Consider the following 18,308-nt stretch of genomic DNA (forward strand, 5'->3'; position numbering starts at 1 on the left):
TGCCTGGGCAGACAGAAGGAGCAAGAGGCACCTCCAGAGGCCATTCCTGCCCTACCTGAGCCACCCATCTTCCTGGCATCAGTGGCCCTCTGGAGATGACAATTCCTGCTGGCTGGCTCCAAAGGGACCCAGGGGCAACCAGGTCAGCCTTAGATGTCCAAGAGGGAGAGGTTTAAAACTGGGAGGGGTGATTTCTGCTGCCAGTGGTTATGTAAATGGGAGCTGGATACACAAATCTCTGCAGGACCCACGAGTGTTTGGGCACAGATTTATTTGCAAACAAATCTGGCCCTTTTTATTTTTTCTTTTCTGTTTCAGTAAATGTAAGAGTCAAGTGATTGCAGCTGCGAGCCAAGGTTTGGGTGTGATAGGGATAACAACTCTCCTCTTTCAGTTGAACTGTAACTTTCCTACAAATGCTTTACAAAAATAGCCTCAGCTTCCTCCCAGTTTCTGTCAACATCAGGACTCACACTGCAGTAGTCATTTCTCTCCTTAAAGGAACGAGCTGTTCAAACAATCTGCACTTAAGATTTAATCTTTTCTAGCTCCAGGAGATAAAAAGAAAGAAAAGTGTAAGTGGCAGCAGATTCTCTCTCCTGTTGCAAACTGCCAGAACCCCACTCATTTTAATGGAGCTTCAGCCCAGCCAACAACTTGATTTTTCTGCTGCACGAGCCAGACACAATGGCATCCAGAACCTCCAGAATCTGCTAGATCAGGCCTCCCCTTGCTGCAATGCCACGAGGCTGGGGAAGCCCTGGGATTTCGGCGGGGAAAGGCAGCTGCAATTCCCAGCAGCTCACCCATCACTGCTGCTCTGGGTGCTTGGAAAAGCAGAGATAAGCTCAGCTGGCTCCCCCAGCCCGGCAGGCCAGGGTTGTGCTGCTCTCCTTGGTTCACCTGGCAGCTGTTTTGCATAGCCCTGGCATCAGATCTGGTGCGAGTTTGCCTGGGGAGGTTTCTCTGGGGATGGGAGCAGCGCAGCAGTTCCGGGCAGTTCCCCCCACCCGCTGCCATTCCCTGGAAAAGCCAGGGAGAGGGATCCACGGGGAGCTGCAGAGCCAGCCCAGCCCTGCAGGATGAAAGCGCCCTAATGGGGGGAAAAGGAAAATGAGGGTGGCCTTCATCTTCACACGGGCAGGTGTCACCTGCAGGGAGGGACACCAGCAGGGCTCATCCCTCTTCCAGCTGCACCCCGAGCTCAGCCCAGGCTCTGGAGGGACAGGAGGATGAGGAGGTGATCCCAGCTTTCAGCAGGCGTTGGGAATGCCTGCAGGGAATCAGGGTGCTGCAGGTTTGGGAGGGAGATGGGGACAGCTGAAGGGTGCTGGGGCAGCAGAGCCACGCAGAGACCAGGCTTCAACCTGGGCTGAATTCTGAACCTTTCAGGTGCCTCACTGGCAGCCCGTTGCTGCAGGCTGCCTTTGCAGCCCTGCAGAGGAAGCGGGAGCTTCCAGAGGGCAATTCCTCTCAGGGATGAATCACCCTCTGCACATCCCTGTTCCCAGCCTGGGGTGAGCAGGGCAGCCTGCAGCCTCAGAGCATCCAATATCTGAAATTAAGATTAATCTCACCTATCCTGGAGATTTTAGCGCCCCGTCGGAGGGAGCACAATGCCACGGGAGGTTGGCAGAGCAGGCTGGGTGCAGGGGGCCTCTCAAGGGGCATTTCTGCCAAATTCACCGGTTCCAATCTCTCACCTCAAACAAGGTGTGAAGTTAAGAGATTGCCCAAGTGCTGGTAGAGAGGAGTGGCAATTACTGTGACTATAACCAGTTCTTGTCCCACAGGCTGTAAATGAAGCCAAATGCTCAGCTGCACTGAAGGAATGAGCAAAACAAGACATTCAGCATGAAATACTCCTCAGGATTTGCACTGATATTGAAAATTTGGGCAAAAACCAAGGCAGTGCCTTCATGCTGCTGTTCCCAGCAGCCACACCAGCGATTTCCCCAGAAGCAGCAGGAATCAATCCCTGAACTCTGGGAGCCCCCTTAAGTCACCTTTTCCCCATGGAGTGGCCACCCCTGATTCCCTCCAGCAGCATTGGAGGGAGCAGGAGCTGCAGCTGAGCAGGCACCAGGCAATTCCCTGGATTCCCACATGCCCTGCTGGGATGCTCGATGCTCCCAAGGCACTTTAAAAAAGTGCTTTTTACAGTGTGAGCAGGATGGGGAGCTAGGGCTGCAGTTTTAACCTGAACTCTTTGCTCCAGAGACACAAAAACCCCAAACCATCCGAGCATCTCCATGGGAAAGCCAAGACTGGTGAGCAAAAGTGAATCTGGTGCTGACTCAGACAGCTCCAGACTCCAGGGGAAGCTTTCACTGAGCACTCCAGCTCTTCATCTGGCTGGAAACCCCTGGGTTATAAAAATGCCTTCCCTTTGTCAGCAGAGCCTGGGAGAAACCCCAGCCCTGGGTCCCCGTGCAGCCCCTTGGTGCGGGGCAGGCGAGGGGGAGAGCAGGACAGCCAGTGTGGGAGACTTGGGCTCCTTCCAGAAGGAAACCCGAGGGCAGCAGTTGTTCCCACGGAAAACATTTCACCTGCAGGTGCTGGGAGAGGGCAAGTCTCTTCTCCTAGACCAGAGGCAAGAGGCAGATCAGACCAGCTCTTCCTTTGCCCCTCTAATTCAAGTCAAACCAGCCTTTTGTTCCCCTTTCCCCTCCCCATCCTTTTTTATCCTCTTCCATAATGGGATGTTTAAGAAAAAAAAATAAAATAACCCAACCTCAAACCCTAATCACCTTCATTTGAATTTCAAATATCCCCCTCCTGGCCTCCCCCACGCCCCAACTGACTCGGAGCTGGGAATATGGAAATTTCTCCTGCTTGCCTTAAATGTGGCTGTGCTATGAAAATCATCAGCCTCATGCAAATCCCGAGCAGCCCCAATTGCCATAGCAACCAGCTGTTTCCAGCCCAACTGCTGCAGCTTTCATTTACCCGGGACTTGTCCTGGGGCTCTGCATGGCTGCAGGGGGAAGAGACCAGAGAAATCCTGGAGGCTTTGAGGAAAGTTTCACGAGGGAGAGCCAGCCTTGGGGAGCAAAGGCGTAGCCCAGGACTGAGCTCAGCGTGGGGCCGGGAGAGGCCAAGTTTCCTCAAAAGACTTTGGCCTGGCAAGCTGCTCCCAGCCCGAGCTGAGGAGGGAACTACAAAAGGCAGGAGGAATAAAAGCTCCCAGAAAAAAAAAAAAAAGATAGAAAAAGAAAAACACCCAACCAAGGTGGGAGGCATCACGGGCTGAGCAGCCCAATCTGCCATCCCTTACCTGTGCTGGAGCCTCTCACCTGAGCTGGGGGTGACACAGAGGCCCGACCCTCCAAACCTCATCCCAGCATGATCCACCCTTTGGAAGGATCCATCCTCTGGAAGGATCCATCCTCTGGAAGGATCATTCCTTTGGAAACAGCCATCCTTTGGAAGGATCAATCCTCTGGAAGGATCCATCCTTTGGAAGGATCAATCCTCTGGAAGGATCCATCCTCTGGAAGGAGCCATCATTTGGAAGGATCCACCCTTTGGAAAGATCCATCCTCTGGAAGGATCTACCCTTTGGATGGAGCCACCCTTTGGACAGATCCATCCTTTGGAAGGATCCATCCTCTGGAAGGAGTCATCCTTTGGAAGGATCCATCCTTTGGAAGGACCCACCCTTTGGTAGGATCCATCCTTTGATCGGAGCCATCCTTTGGACAGATCCATCCTCTGGAAGGATCCATCACCTCCCAAAGAGGCTCTACCCCACGGCAATGCCACGAGCAGCCTCCTCCTCCCCAGAGCCCAGCACCTGCAGGAGCTGACAGCCTGCAGAGAGGTGTGAGAAGAGAGCAGGACTCTCACCTGGCAGCTGAGGGCTGAACTCAGTTTGTGGCAGAGGCAGACTGAGGCAAAGTCTCTGATTTTCCATCTGCCCTGGCACAGATTTAATGCAAAATGCGCTGGCACTGGGAGGGGATTTGGCTGGGCTGGGAGCTCTGGTGTCCAGTTTCAGAGCTGCTCTCACCCCGTCCCCACTGCCAGGGGACCCAGGGTGTCCTGTGGCAGCAGAGGAAGGGCTGGTGCTGACACCCTGCCAGGGGATGAAGAATGGCACCCACAGGGGTGGATGGCTCTCCCCAGAAGGGACACTGAGGAGCAGGTGCATCACAGCCCCTCAGTGCTTGATTTCCTCCAGGTTTAAAGGGAAGGGTCTTTCATATTCCCTCAAAGATACCTGCACGAGTGCTCTCTGCAAGGGAGGGCAGAACTCACAGCTCCCCGAGGGGCAGCTCCAACCTCAGCTCTCTGTGACCCAGGGCATGGCTGGAGCTGTGCCAGGGGAATTTGGGATGGATCTCAAGGAAAGGTTCTTCCTCCAGAGGGTGCTGGCACTGCCCAGGCTCCCCAGGGAATGGGCACAGCCAGAGCTGCAGGAGCCTTTGGAGAGGCATTTTAGAGTGTCTGAGCAGGGCCAGGAGCTGGACTGGAGGATCCTGTGAGTCCCTCCCAGCTCAGCACATTCTGTCATCCTAAAGCACTCAGAAAAGTTACCCAAGCTGCCATGGCCACCAAGAGCCCAGAGCTCCACCAAAACCCCAGCACCCTTCTGTCCCCATGTCCTTCCCCTCCAGCTCCCAGGCTCAGCCACAGAAATCACAGAAATCACAGAAATCACAGAAATCACAGAAATCACAGAAATCACAGAAATCACAGAAATCACAGAAATCACAGAAATCACAGAATGACCAGGTTGGAAGAGAGCTTCCAGATCATCGAGTCCAGCCCAGCCCCAACAGCTCAACTCATCCCTGGCACCCAGTGCCACATCCAGGCTTTGTTAAACACACCCAGGGATGGTGACTGCACCACCTCCCCGGGCAGCCATTCCAGAACTTTATCACCTTTCTGGGAAAACTTCTTCCTGATATCCAACCTGTATTTCCCTTGGCACAGCAACTCCCCCCCATCCCAGGTGATGCCTCAGGTTTGAGCTTTTATATTTTCAGGTTCTGTGCTGCTTTAGTGTGTGGGTCTGGGTTCATATCAGGGGATGGTGAGCTCTCTACACAGAGCAGGGAGACAAAACAATTCCTGCTCCAGCTGGGCACCAAGGACAAATGATCCAAATCTCAGCCCAAGAGCACAAACCCCGTGGGCTGGAGAGAGAAAAACAAGCAGGATGGGACTGCAGGGGCTGCAGCTGGGATTGGACACTGAACTGCAATGTGCACATGGAGCAGAGCTGAGCCCAGGGAGAGACCCCGGCAGCGCTCGTGCATTTTGGGACCATTTGGGTTCACCTTGGGTTCATTTTGGGACCATTTGGGTTCATCTTGGGTTCATCTTGGGTGCAGCCCTGGCTGGGCTCTGGTGCTGCCCAAGGTGGATCCATTGAGGAGATCCTTTGAATAAATCCCTGCTTTATTCTTCAGCTCTGTCCAGCCCCTGCTCTAGCTCAGCCTTCCCAAGACATCCCAGGAGCCCCCCAAACCCTCCCCACAGTTTGTCCCACGGGGCACTCCACATCCCCCCAGCGCTGGGGTGCCCAGCACAGCCAGCCCTGCTGGCAGAGCCCAGCTCCCCGGGTTACAGGGTGGGGAGGGAAGGTGCTGGGGCTGCCTGCAGCTATTCCCTTCCCCGTGGTTGTGTTTGAAGCGCTTCCCTATCGCCCTTTTTGTAAAAGCTTTGGCTTCCCCCCCATAGCCTCAACAGATGAAATCAAAGGGAAGTAGCTCTGCTTGGTGTAACCTGTTTTGATGGAGGAGATAACCGGGGAACAAGTGTCTGACACAAACAAACAGACAGACAGGGGCAAGTCCCACCTCAGCGTTCTGTTGCATCAGATACCGAGGGCTTAGATAAACCACAAGAAGGGGGAGATCTCTGCCCCCGGGGCTGCAGGACCAGGGGCGACACTCGGCACTGCCAAGCCCCCACAGTTCCCATCAAAAAAATCAGCGCCGAGCTCGCTGGCATGGCTTTCATCAGTTTAAAAAAGATGAAAAGAGCTCCGAGCCAAGCAGAAAACTCGCTGCTCTTCGTTACCCCCCATGGAGGCTCAGCCCCGCTGCCAAGGCTTGGAATAAGGCAGGGAAAGGGGAAAAGGACCCTAAAAGCAGAGGGGTAATCCCTGCTCAGCCTGCCCCACATCCCTGGGGTGATGGGGAAGGCAAACCAGCCCTGGTGGGGGCAACTGGTTCTTGTCCCCCCTTACACAAAATGGAAAACATTCAGAGCTGGAGTAAATTAATATTCACAGGGCTGGGCAGTGAGAACCCTTAGAAATTGTATTTTTAAAATAATAGGTTGTAAAATGGCATAATTTCACTGTAACTGATAGATTTGGGGTCAAAACCCCACACATTTCTGGAAAATGTCTTTTTTTAAAAGCCCTGAAACAGCCCCGCTTCCAAGGCTTGGAGTCAGGTGGGGAAAGGGGAAAAGGACCCTAAAAGCAGAGGGGTAATCCCTGCTCAGCCTGCCCCACATCCCCGGGGTGATGGGGAAGGCAAACCAACCCTCTGGGGGCAACTGGTTCTTGTCCCCCCCACACAAAATGGAAAAAATACAGAGCTGGAGTAAATTAATATTCACAGAGTTGGGCAGTGTGAACCCTTAGATATTATATTTTTTAAAATAATAGGTTGTAAAATGGCATAATTTCACTGTAACCGGTAGATTTGGGATCAAAAAGCCACAAGATTCTGGAAAATATCTTTTTTTTTTTAAAGCCCTGAAACATTTTCTGTGGAATTGAAAAGAAAGAAAAGAAAAGAAAAAAAAGCACTGAGCTCTCCAAACCTCCTACGAAAGGCGAACGATTTTAACAATTTTCTCAAAAAAGAAAACCCCCCAGAATTATTTCAAACACTTTCAAAGTAGAACAATGCCCCAAATTACCCTTTTTTTTTTTTTTTCCCCTTCTAAGCCTGGAATTGGCGGGGATATGAAAGGATGAGATTATGCCTCTGCTTCTGACACTTCCCATCAGATCTTTAGGCATCAGTTTTAGATCAAGGGCTTGGTTTACAAAAGCATTTTAGTGCTTAATTCCCTCATTTTTCTTTTTAATTTCTTTTTTTTTTTTTTTTTTTGGAGCCAGCCCACATCTTTTGCTGATGAAAAACCTTTAGATACCTGCACCTCGGAGGATTTCTAGGTGTAACATTGTGAATTTGGTAAGAGACCTCTCCTTTTGGGGGGGAACGAGCTGCGTGGATTGGCCTAATTGGGTAGGAAATGGGAAATTCAATTAATGAGTCATCAGAAAACACTCGGAGCCTTTTCCCACATGAAGCAGGGAACCCAAACACAGTAAATACTCCTCTAACAAAGGAGCACAAAAACTTCCCGGGAAGCTCGGCACAAAGAGAGCTTTGTTGTTTATAAACAGAAAGGGCTGAAAGGAGAGAGAAAACATCGCGGGGAGGGTTTGGGGGAAGAGAGGAGCTGCACCTTGCACAGGTGAGGGACGGGTGGTGCCACCCCCGAGGGTCCTGCAAGGTGTCCCCAAGGGTGGCACCTGCTGGGGACACCACAAAGGACATCTCAGCACTCTGCAGTGTTTCATTTCCCAGAGGAATTTGAATAGAGCAAGAAATCACCAGGACAGCCTCAGGAAAAAACTTAAAAAATAAAAAAATCACTGGGACAGTTTAAAAAAAAATTTAAAAAAATTAAAAAAAAAAAGAAAATCAAAGAATCAAAAAATAAAAAAAAAAAAACATCAAAATATCAAAACATCAAAAACTCAAAATATCCAAAAATCAAAAAATCACCAGGACAATCTCAGGAAAAAATCAGAAAATAATAAAAAAAAAAATCACCGGGGCAGACTCAGGAAAAAAAAATTAAAAATTAAAAAATCACCTGGACAGCCTCAGAAAAAAAATCAAAACCTCAAAATATCAAAAAATCATCACTGGGACAGCCTCAGGAAAAAAAAAAATCAAAAAAAATCATCATCGGGACAGCTTCAGAAAACAAAACAAAAAAATCACCGGGACAGCCTCAGTAAAAAAAAAAAAAAAAAAATCACCAGGACAGCCTCAGGAAAAAAAAAAAAAATCACTGGGACAGGCTCAGAAAAAAATTTAAAAATCAAAAAATCACTAGGACAGCCTTGGGAAAAAAAAAAATCAAAAAATCATCACTGGGACAGCCTCAGAAAAAAATTTAAAAATCAAAAAATCATTGGGATAGCCTCAGGAAAAAAAAAATCAAAAAATCATCACCAGGACAGCCTCAGAAAATAATCAAAAAATCACCGGGACAGCCTCAGCAAAAAAAAGCGAATTTAAAAGTGAATTTAAACAGGTTCTTTGTGCCGCTCTGTGCAAATGAAGGAGATTTACTCGTCCTGATTTCCCTGCTTGATCTGAAGGCTCCGAGCGCTGCCGCGAATATTTTTTGTTATTTTCAAACAAATTGACTTCACTGTTCTGCTTTCTTTTCTCAATTACCACTAAAAAGAGGCGCTGCAGCTCACGCTAATGGCTGTCTGGGATGCTGAAGCTGGAAAAAAAATCATATTTTATCCAACCAAATGTGCTGCCAGCTGCTGGTTTAACATTTCTGACTCCGGCCAGAGCCTCCCACTGCATTTAACAACAGCCAATACCAGAATTAAATCCACGTTTTCCTTCATCTTGATTAATGCTGCCACCCATCAATGAAAGCCAAATATTTCAGGGGGTTCCAGCTCCCAGTTTAAGGCTCTGTAGCAGATCTCAGGGATTTTTGGAGGAGTTTGGGGTCCTGGGGATGTGTTTGGTGCTCGTTTATCCCAAATCCCAAATTTGGGGTGATTTGAGAGCGCCGAGCAGGAGCTGAGCTGGCCAGAGTCCATCAGAGTTCATGGATGTGAACAGAACCAGATCTAATCTCTATTTTAGATTATGTCAAATAACCCAATTAGCCAAGGACACAGAGGATTTCTAAATCAAGGGGTGGGGTGAGTCCCTTTAAAACCTGGAGTTCCCTTGCTTACCCAAAATCTCTTTTTTTCCCCCTAAGTTATCTCAAATTTTATAGGAGGAAAATCATTCCATGCAAAGTTTTCTCCTGCTCTTACACATCCCCTTGGCCCAAGTTTCATGACTCAGGGAACATTTGATTCCTCTCATTTTTTGTTTCGAAAGGTGTTGATTTCTAAGCCTGTAGCACAGCTTTTAATAATCTTAATTTGCCGTACCTAGTGGGTGCTAAAATGATTTCTTGGTGTCGCTCATTTGCCTAAAAAGGGATGTGACCATGGCCCTGTGGGAAATTACAGGGCCTGCTAAATGTGATTCAAATCTCAGTGACTCAAATCTCACTTCGGGCAGCCCCAAAGCACAAACCTGATTTTTCGGGTGCCTGTCACACCTGGTGGTGGGCAAACCCGGCAGAAATCAGCGCTCACACCACCCCTGGCACCTTCAAAGGATCCCCCTGAGCCTCAGCTTTCCAGATCCAAGGAATTTGGGGGCTCCGTGGAGGAGCTGGAGCCTGCTCAGCGCCAGGTGAGGAACCCAATCACACTGCTGGAGCTCCCAAACTAACTGGGTTGGATTACTCCCAAAGTCCCTCCTATTTTCCCCACACACACAGATAGCCCAAAAAAGGCTGTTCTCGCCGTGGAAAAGCTCCTGGCACAACCCTGTGGATGCAGAGCTGAGTGCAGGACTGGTCCAAAGCCATCAGGGCTGTGGCAGAGGAGGGAGCGAATTTCAACCTCAGACCTGCTGGGGACATGGGGCAGGCACTCTGTGAGCTGGGGACACTGGGGAGGCACCATGTGAGCAAATTTCCATGTCAGATCCACTGAGGATATTGGGGAGACACCCTGCGAGCCAATTTCCATGTCAGACCTGCTGAGGACATGGGGGAAGCACTCTGTGAGCCAATTTCTACCTCAGACCTGCTGGGGACACTGGGGAGGCTCTCTGTGAGCTGGGGACACTGGGGAGGCTCTCTGTGAGCTGGGGACATGGGGGAGGCACTCTGTGAGCCAATTTCCACCTCAAACCCACTGAGGATATTGGGCATGAACCCTCTGAGACAATTTCCATGCCAGACCCGCTGAGGACATGGGGCAGGCACTCTGTGAATGAATTTCCACCTCAAACCCACTGAGGATGTTGGGCAGGCACTCTGTGAGCCAATTTCCATGTCAGACCCCCGGAGGATATTGGGGAGGCACTTTGTGAGGAAATTTCCACCTTAAAACCACTGAGGATATTGGGGAGACACCCTGTGAGCCAATTTCCATGTCAGACCTGCTGGGGACAAGGGGGAGGCACTCTGTGAGCTGGGGACACTGGGGAGGCACCATCTGAGCCAATTTCTACCTCAAACCTGCTGGGGACACTGGGGAGGAATCCTCTGAGCCAATTTCCATGTCAGACCCACTGAGGACATGGGGCAGGCACTCTGTGAATGAATTTCCACCTCAAACCCACTGAAGATGTTGGGCAGGCACTCTGTGAGCAAATTTCCATGTCAGACCCACTGAGGACATTGGGCAGGCACCCTCTGAGCCAGTTTCCATGCCAGACCCGCCGAGGACATGGGGAGGCGCTCCGGGATTCGCTGCTGTCACACAGGAGGGATCTTGCATCCCTGATCAAGATACCAACGCAATCCTAGCCCAGAGCACATTCCTGATCAACTCCCAGGCTGCAAGAGCTGCAACAGGAGCCCAGAAAAAGCACGGGGAGGAACTTCCAGCACCCACATTGCCCTTTTTTTTTCTAATTTTTCTTTTCTTTCCCCTCCCTGTCCGGCCCCTGCCACCCCAGACCCTCCTTACCTGGCTCCACCTGGTCAGGTTCGTGCCTGGTGTCTGTGGAATCTGCTGCATCCCCGCTCATCTTGATCTCTGGAAAAGGAGGCACAACTGATTTTAATAACAGGTCACAGTCCCAGGCAACAGGCACATGTGGCTTCCACTAAACAGCACAAATGAATGTGTGTAATTATAATAAACCATCAGACTTTCAAATTTCTGATTCCTCAACATCCAGGCACTAGAATATTCATCAGCTCTGAGGATGCACTTTCCCTCCTGTTGCTCTTTGCAGCCCCCCTCACTCCTGTGCCCCCTCCCCAGTTTGCTGGGGGCTTTTCACCCCTCTCATCCCTCCTCGCCCACGGGATGAAGGGGTGGATTCAGCACTGGGAGCTCCCCAGCCCTGCTCAGGCTTCCCAAGCCTGCTGTGGCTGTGACAGCACCCTCCCACACCTGCAGAGATGGGGATCCCTCCAGCTTTCTCCCAGATCCTTCCCTTGGCCTTCAAGATGGCTCAAACCCAACTTGTTTTTCCCACTGCCTCTCTCTGCACTTTATTTCTCCTCTTTTCTGTCACTTGTAGGTGTCCACAACCCTCAAAAGCCACCCAAGATCTGCCCCATATTGAATTTCCCCCCTAGACCAAGAAATTTGTCATTTACCCTTGAAGTGATGACTGCCACCACACCCGGGGCCACTTTCTCCTTCGGGGACAGCTGCAAGAGAAGGTGGCAATGGTCAACTTCACACCCTTAGCAAAGGCCAAGGACACAGAGGTGGGAGAAGGGGGGATCTCTATTCAAATTCAGACGGACACCCCCTCAGCTTTTCCCTTTCCATGGGAATTTTAACTGCTTCCAGACTCGTTGCGGGGGGGCAAAAAAAGGGTAAAAAATGAGATAAATTTTTATTATTTGAGTGATTTGCATGCTCTTCCTGCAGCCAATCCCGGCCACAGACTCTCCCCCATTTGCATGGGGGAATAACAACAGCGGGGAAGCTGGGCCAGTGTTTGCTGTGGTTTTGCCGGGGTAGGGAAGGCAGGTGGAAGCCACCTAAAAGCATCATGCAAACCCTTTTCCTCTTCCCCATATCCACCTTTTGTTGTTCCCAAAGGGGTGAGAGCAGCCCCGTTGGATTTTTCTCCCCGTTTCCCTCTTTTGCTCCCGCCATACCAGGCAGGGCTTTGTGTGTGTGCAGGTTTGCTTTGCCCATATTCAAAGCTGCCCTCGTGTGCAAACAGCAGATAATCTGATTTTTTGGCCAAGGTTTCATAGCTTTGATCAAGTTGAAAGTCTGTAACTTTCTCCAGCAAATGAATAAAGGTAGAAAAAAAATCGGGATTTTATACCAGAGCACAGAAACTTTCGCATACTCCAGAAACTTCCTTTCCTTAAATTATATTAAGGAGTGAGGGAGGGGGGAAGGAGGGAGAAAAGAGTTGTGGGATTTTTTTTCCCCCTTCAAATAAACCCTCTGCAATTAAGACATGAACGTTTAGTGGGGCTTCTAAGCATTTCTACGGCAGGAAGAGTAATTACCATCAGCTATAAACATCTTCTTGTCTTGTACCACTGCCAAGGGACCCTAACTTAGGCAATCTACAAAGCACAAAGTTTTGCTGGCTGCCAAAAAGTATTAAAAAAAAAAAAAAAAGCAAGCAAGTTCTCATAAAATAGAGGAAGAAAAAAAAATCTAAAAGCCTGCAGAAATTTGGTGCTTCCTTTGGTGAGAAGGCTTGAAAGCTTTATAAAAAAATAAAATTAGGGAAAGCAAATATCTAATTCCCAAGAGAGAGAGAGCTGGAGCAGTTCAGACAGAGCTGAGGAAGGACAGACAGAAAAGCAGAGCATGAAAAGCTCTGTCCCTGCTGCAGGAGTGACCCCCACACCCCTCTGCCATTAAAAACTGGGATGGGTGGGGAGGGAAGGAGGAATTGCTGCTGCAACTTGATTGCATATCACATGTTATCCACCAGGTAAATCCCCTCCTCCTGCAGCTGGGAGATAAGGAGATGCCCTGGGATTCCCATGCACAGGAATTTTCTTTTCAGCGAGATTCAAAAATCCCCTATAAATGTGCACAAGTTATTACGGTTTGAATATATTGAATTTTCTTTTCAGCGAGATTCAAAAATCCCCTATAAACGTGCACAAGATTCAAATCCCCCCTATAAATGTGCACAAGTTATTACAGTTTGAATATATTGAATTTTATTTTCAGTGAGATTTAAATCCCCCCTATAAATGTGCACAGGTTGTTACAGTTTGAATATCTTGTCAGGAAAAATAAGATAAAAAAGGAAAAATGAGCAGGAAGAAAAGGAAAGCTCTGCCTGCTGCTCTCAGAGGTTTAAGGTTTAGGACAGATTTTGTATCCCTGTGGATGACAGGAAAGAAGGAGCACCCTCCAAGGGATCCTTGGGAACAAGGAGCACACACACAGAGCAATTATTTTCTAATCTAATTGCAGCCAACACCTTTTTATGGACACCCCAAACCCTTCCACTACAACCAGAGCCATGCAGACCCAGCTTTGACCCCTGCTCCATCCTAAAAAACACCTTCAGACAGGGCAGGCTGGCAGTCCAGCTCCTTCCACACAGCTTTGCCAGCTTAGCAATACACACAGGATAATCAGGCTTGGAGAAAAAAAATAAATAAATAAATAAATAAATAAATAAATAAAACCTCTCTGGGAAAAATAACCCGGCTTAGGACAGCCTAACTCCAAACCACAGCCCTATTAGGAGCCGCCACTGTGGCCTGGGCCATATTAAAAATGTGCTGCTCTGCCCCGGCTCCCAAGCAGAGCTGGGGCAGGGGCAGGCTGGGCGGTTCAGCCAGACCAAAGGAGCCCTGCCAGCGCAGACACCTCTCCGGGATATATCTGCATCTCTATTTTTGCCGAAACAAACGGTGTCAGCAAATAAAGCCTTTCCCAAGCCCTCGTAGCTGTCGGGGCACGGGCGGAGGGTGAGCCAGCCTGGTGGCTTGAAAAGTGGGATGAGTGGAGGAGGAGGGGGAGCTGGGCTTGGCTGCGAGCATCACCCGAGGGTTCTGGGCTTGAGCCCCTCCGGAGGCTGCAGAGAGGTGGAATATCCAAAATGCCCCGGGAGGGGGTGGTGGCAGGCAGCAGGGAGGTGTCTCAGCAGAGAGGAGGGTGTGAGGAGCATGGGCAGCCCCCCTGCGGGCTGTGTCTTCTCCTAAAATCATTAAAGCTGGGGGAAAACTCCAAGATAAAAAGCAGGGTTAAAGCTGAGCACAGCTCTGCAAGCAGCTTCTGACAGAGGGGTCTCAAAGCTGCTCAGGGACCCCAAAACTGAACTGCTTTTGTAGAGGGAGGGAAAAAAACCCCTCCCAACCTGTGCTGGGCTCCTTTCTCTGCAAAGGACTCCTCAAAACTCCAGCACGGGGGGTTGATCCGGGGCAGGGGAAGCTCCAAATCCAGCCTGGGGGAGATGCCACCGGCTCTGGCAGAGGGCACGGGATGGATGTGGGGAATGTCCCTGTGCAGAAAGAGTCACCCACGAGCCCTGGGTTGATGGGTGAGTGGGTGGGTGGGTGGGTTGGAGCCTGCAGGGGACGCGTCCCCCCAAGACACCAAGGCAAGCACGCCCAGATGCTCCGACCAGTCGGGCTCACACCCAGAGCCCAGACCACGAACTTCCCACCTTGGCAGCCTCTCCTCATGCCCAGGGCTCCCCAGCCCACTCAGGCTGGCCACAGAGGCGTCCCAGAGCCCTGCAGAGGTTGGGACACGGCCGTGGAGCAGAGGCTTTGGGCACCCTGTCCCACCACTGCCACTGTCACACCGCTGGGCTGGTGGCATTGCTGCACCTGCCCTGCAGGCTGGGGCAGGCAGGGGTCGTGGAGGGGCTACCAGCCCCCCAGGTACCCCCTGAGGAGCAGGATTCCCGCAGGGGTACCCCAGGGAATGAGCCCGGCACAGAGTGATGGATGCATCCTCCCCTCCAGCAGAGCGTTTTGTGCTGCACAAAGCCCAGGACAGAAGTCACTAACGGGGCACGTGGCTCCTGTGCCCCAAAATGCCACTGCCTGCCCAGCCAGGACGGGGCTCCCGGGATCTGGCTGCTCCAGATCCAGCGCCAGGCTCAGCTCCTGTTCCCAGGGATGGGGTCCTGCCCTGGGATCGAGCCCTGGCAGGGTGAGCCTGGCTCAGCACAGCTCCGGGGGATCGGGCAGGGATTGCTCCGGTTCCCGGCTCGCTGCAGGGCAGGGGCTGCTCAGAGGCGATGCGAGATCCCCTCTGGATCAGAGCCCTGGAAGCAGCTCCTGAGTATCGCTGCCCATTCATTCCCGACTCAACCCAGCCTCCCTCAGCTCCCTCCTCATTCATTTCTCCCTCTTTGTGGCGAACTTTTCTCCTTCCAGCCCGCGCCCCATCTCTCTCTCGCACGCCTCCCTCACCCCTGCCGCATCCCTCCGCGGGTTTATCCCGGCTCTGTCCCGGTGACAGGACGCACAGCTCAGCACTGAACTCCCATTTTCCAGGCTCCCAAGAGCCCCGCGCTGCCCCCTGACCCCGCTGGCGCTGGCAGCGCTGCTCCCACCTTGCGGGCACGGCTTGGCAGCCCCCTGAACACACCAGGGCAGCATCCCTCCCCCGCCGGGAATGCGGGCACTGCACCAGGAGAAGAGGAGGGAAAAGAGCCAGGAGAGGTCAGGGCGAGCAGAGCCAGCCCGTTTCCTGGCCGAGCCCGCGGCCCCGCGCCGCGCTTTTACCTGCGTGCACGGACTCCAGGTTCACCATCCTGCCGGCGGGGGGAAATCCGCGGTGTGCCCAGCCTCCTGCCGTCAGCCCCAGGTTGCCAGGGGCTGCCAGTTTGCCCTCCCTCCTCTGCCACCCGCTGCCTCTCGAAGCGGCCGTGGGTCCGCAGCCCAAGGGACCTAGAGCTCCATTGCCTGTTGCCATGCAGGGCCAGGTGAGCATGCGGCGCGGTGCCACGCCTCGCCCCACCTCCGGCTCCCTCGGGTGCCCTGACACCCAGCAGCCTGGCGTCAGGCCCATGCAAACGCTGCCATTTGCATATTAGTAACTCGGGAATGGATGAGTCCCTGCAGCGCTGCCAGGCTGCGGGGTGGGGTGGGAAGGAGGGCAGGAAGGAAAGCGCTGCGCTCGGGCAGCACCCGCAGCACCTGCCCCAGAACCCTGCCGTGCCCCCTTTGGGATCAGAGCACCCAGGTGGGCTTGGGCAGCACCCGCAGCACCTGCCCCAGAACCCTGCTGTGCCCCCTTTTGGGCTCTGAGCACCCAGGTGGGCTTGGGCAGCACCCGCAGCACCTGCCCCAGAACCCTGCTGTGCCCCCTTTGGGCCCTGAGCACCCAGGTGGGCTCAGAAAGCACCAGCAGCACCTGCCCCAGAACCCTGCCGTGCCCCCTTTGGGCTCAGAGCACCCAGGTGGGCTTGGGCAGCACCTGCCCCAAAGTTCTGCCGTGCCCCCTTTGGGTTCTGAGCACCCCGGTGGGCTCAGAAAGCACCAGCAGCACCTGCCCCAGAACCCTGCCGTGCCCTCTTTGGGCCCTGAGCACCCCGGTGGGCTTGGGCAGCATCCACACCACCTGCCCCAAAGCCCTGCCGTGCCCCCTTTAGGCTCTGAGCACCCGGGTGGGCTCAGAAAGCACCCACACCACCTGCCCCAAAGCCCTGCTATGCCCCCCTTGGGCTCAGAGCACTCGGGTGGGCTCAGGAAGCATCTTGCTATGCCCATCTTTGGGCCCTGAGCACCCCCGAGGGCAGGTGTGTGATTTCACAGAATCACAGAATAATGAGGTGGGAAGTGAGCTCTAAGAGCATCGAGGCCAACCCATGCCCTCACACCTCAACCAGACTATAGCACCAAGTGCCGTGTGCAGCCTTTTTTTAAACACATCCAGAGATGCTGATTCCACCACCTCCCTGGGAAGAGAATTCTTTATTTATTATTCTTTCAGTGATTTTTTCCCCCTAATATCCAACCTATCCCTTCCCTGACGTAGCTGAGACTGTGTCCTCTGGTTCTGTCAGTGATGCTGGTGGAAGAGACCAACCCCACCTGTCTAGAACATCCCTTCAGGAATTGTAGAGAGCAATGGGGTCACCTCTGAGCCCCCTCTTCCCCAGGCTAAACAGCCCCAGCTCCTGGGGTCACTCTGCTAATCCTGTGGCGTTGTGTCCTCTCAGGCTGGGCTGCACCTCGATGCTGAATGAAACAGCACGAAAAGGAAAGTGAAAAGCATCAAAGAAACCCGGAGATAAAGAGCAGGGTTAAAGAATAAATAATGAAGATAAAGGCTGGCACGTGGAGACCCTGCTCTCCCGATGTGCTCCATCTCTGTCCCCTAAGGAGAGGAGAGAAGTGGCAGCCACCTCTTCCTCCTGCTCCAAGCCGCACTATTTACCAACTTCCAGGGAAGCCAGGCAAGAAAAAATCCCCTAACGCCGGCTCCTTCTGCAGAAACCAGCCAGCGCGTGAGCTCCGTGCTGTGACAGCGAGCCAGGCATGGCTGTCCCTGCCATGTGCCACCCTGGTGACCCCAGCACCCTGGGGACACCGTGTGACAGGGCCGGGCTGCAGCCGCGGGCAGGGAGCCCCGCTGAAAGCGTTAACGCTCCATCAGTAGCTGCCAGGTACAAGCTATCGCACATTCATCTCTCTCCGCGGGTAATTCACGTTCCAGGGCTCTCGGCTTTCCCACACGCCGCTCTCCCTCCCTGGAAAGACAGGTTTCTGGCAGGGGATGGGTGGGCGGGCAGGATCTCCAGCCTCACCCCCAGCCCAGGAGCCGCCCGCGGCATGGGCAGCCAGGACATCCCCGGGAGAGGGCGGAGGAGCCCGGCCAAACCCTAACGAGGAAAAACCCGAGGGAAGCTGGGGGTTCCCGGCTCACAGCGACATTTCTTTCCAGGGCAGGGGAGGTTTCAGCCTCCGGGAAGCAGCAGCAGCGGGTGCTGGGCACGGGCAGCTCCCGTGGAGCTCCTGGACTCCTGCCACCCGTCCAGCCACTCGGGCCGGAGCCCTGCGGCGTTCCTGGGCAGCTGCCGCCCTCCTTTCGTGTGTTTTTCTCTGGGTTTTCCCCCATCCTGAAGCCTGACGTGATCGGGTGTCTTCGCTGCGTCAAACAGGAATTTATTTGCTGGTGGCTCGCAGCCAGCTCGAAAGGCTGGCGACCACGGGAGCTCGCCTTCCCCCACATCAGAGCGCCTTTTGTTCGCCAGCCAGGAGTTTCTCGTCTCTCTCTGCTCTTCCTGGCGCTTTTCCCGAGCTCCAGAGCCCACCAGGGGGGCGGCTCTGCCGGTGGCATCTCCGACCGGGCAGGAATCCCGGGCATCCTCCGGGCAGGGATGCTGTCCCGGCCACGGGCAGGGCACCAGTGCCCTCTCCTGGCCCCAGACGCGGCTGGGAATGACTTTTTCTGGCTGTTACTTTGTGCTCAGTGAAACAGAGGGGGAAATTAAATATTTAGGTGGTTTTCTCCCCAGATAGCCGCGAGAGCCAAGCCCGTCCCCTTGGGTGCCCTGAGCTGTGGTGATGTGCGGGACAGAACA

General features: G+C 52.9%; 1 protein-coding gene across 1 annotated transcript in view; it reads right to left on the reverse strand.

The window, feature by feature from the left end:
* POU2F3 (POU class 2 homeobox 3) overlaps positions 1-15,712 on the reverse strand; it is a 43,549-nt gene extending 27,837 nt beyond the window's left edge. Inside the window, exons 1-3 of the mRNA XM_064397720.1 lie at positions 15,505-15,712; positions 11,422-11,475; positions 10,781-10,849 (exon numbers count right to left, since the gene is read on the reverse strand). Coding sequence (XP_064253790.1) covers positions 10,781-10,849; positions 11,422-11,475; positions 15,505-15,712 — 331 coding nt within the window. The remainder of the gene's footprint in view (positions 1-10,780; positions 10,850-11,421; positions 11,476-15,504) is intronic.
* Positions 15,713-18,308: the final 2,596 nt, after the last annotated feature.

Source organism: Passer domesticus, chromosome 23, assembly GCF_036417665.1.
Source record: "Passer domesticus isolate bPasDom1 chromosome 23, bPasDom1.hap1, whole genome shotgun sequence".
Lineage (NCBI taxonomy): Eukaryota > Metazoa > Chordata > Aves > Passeriformes > Passeridae > Passer > Passer domesticus.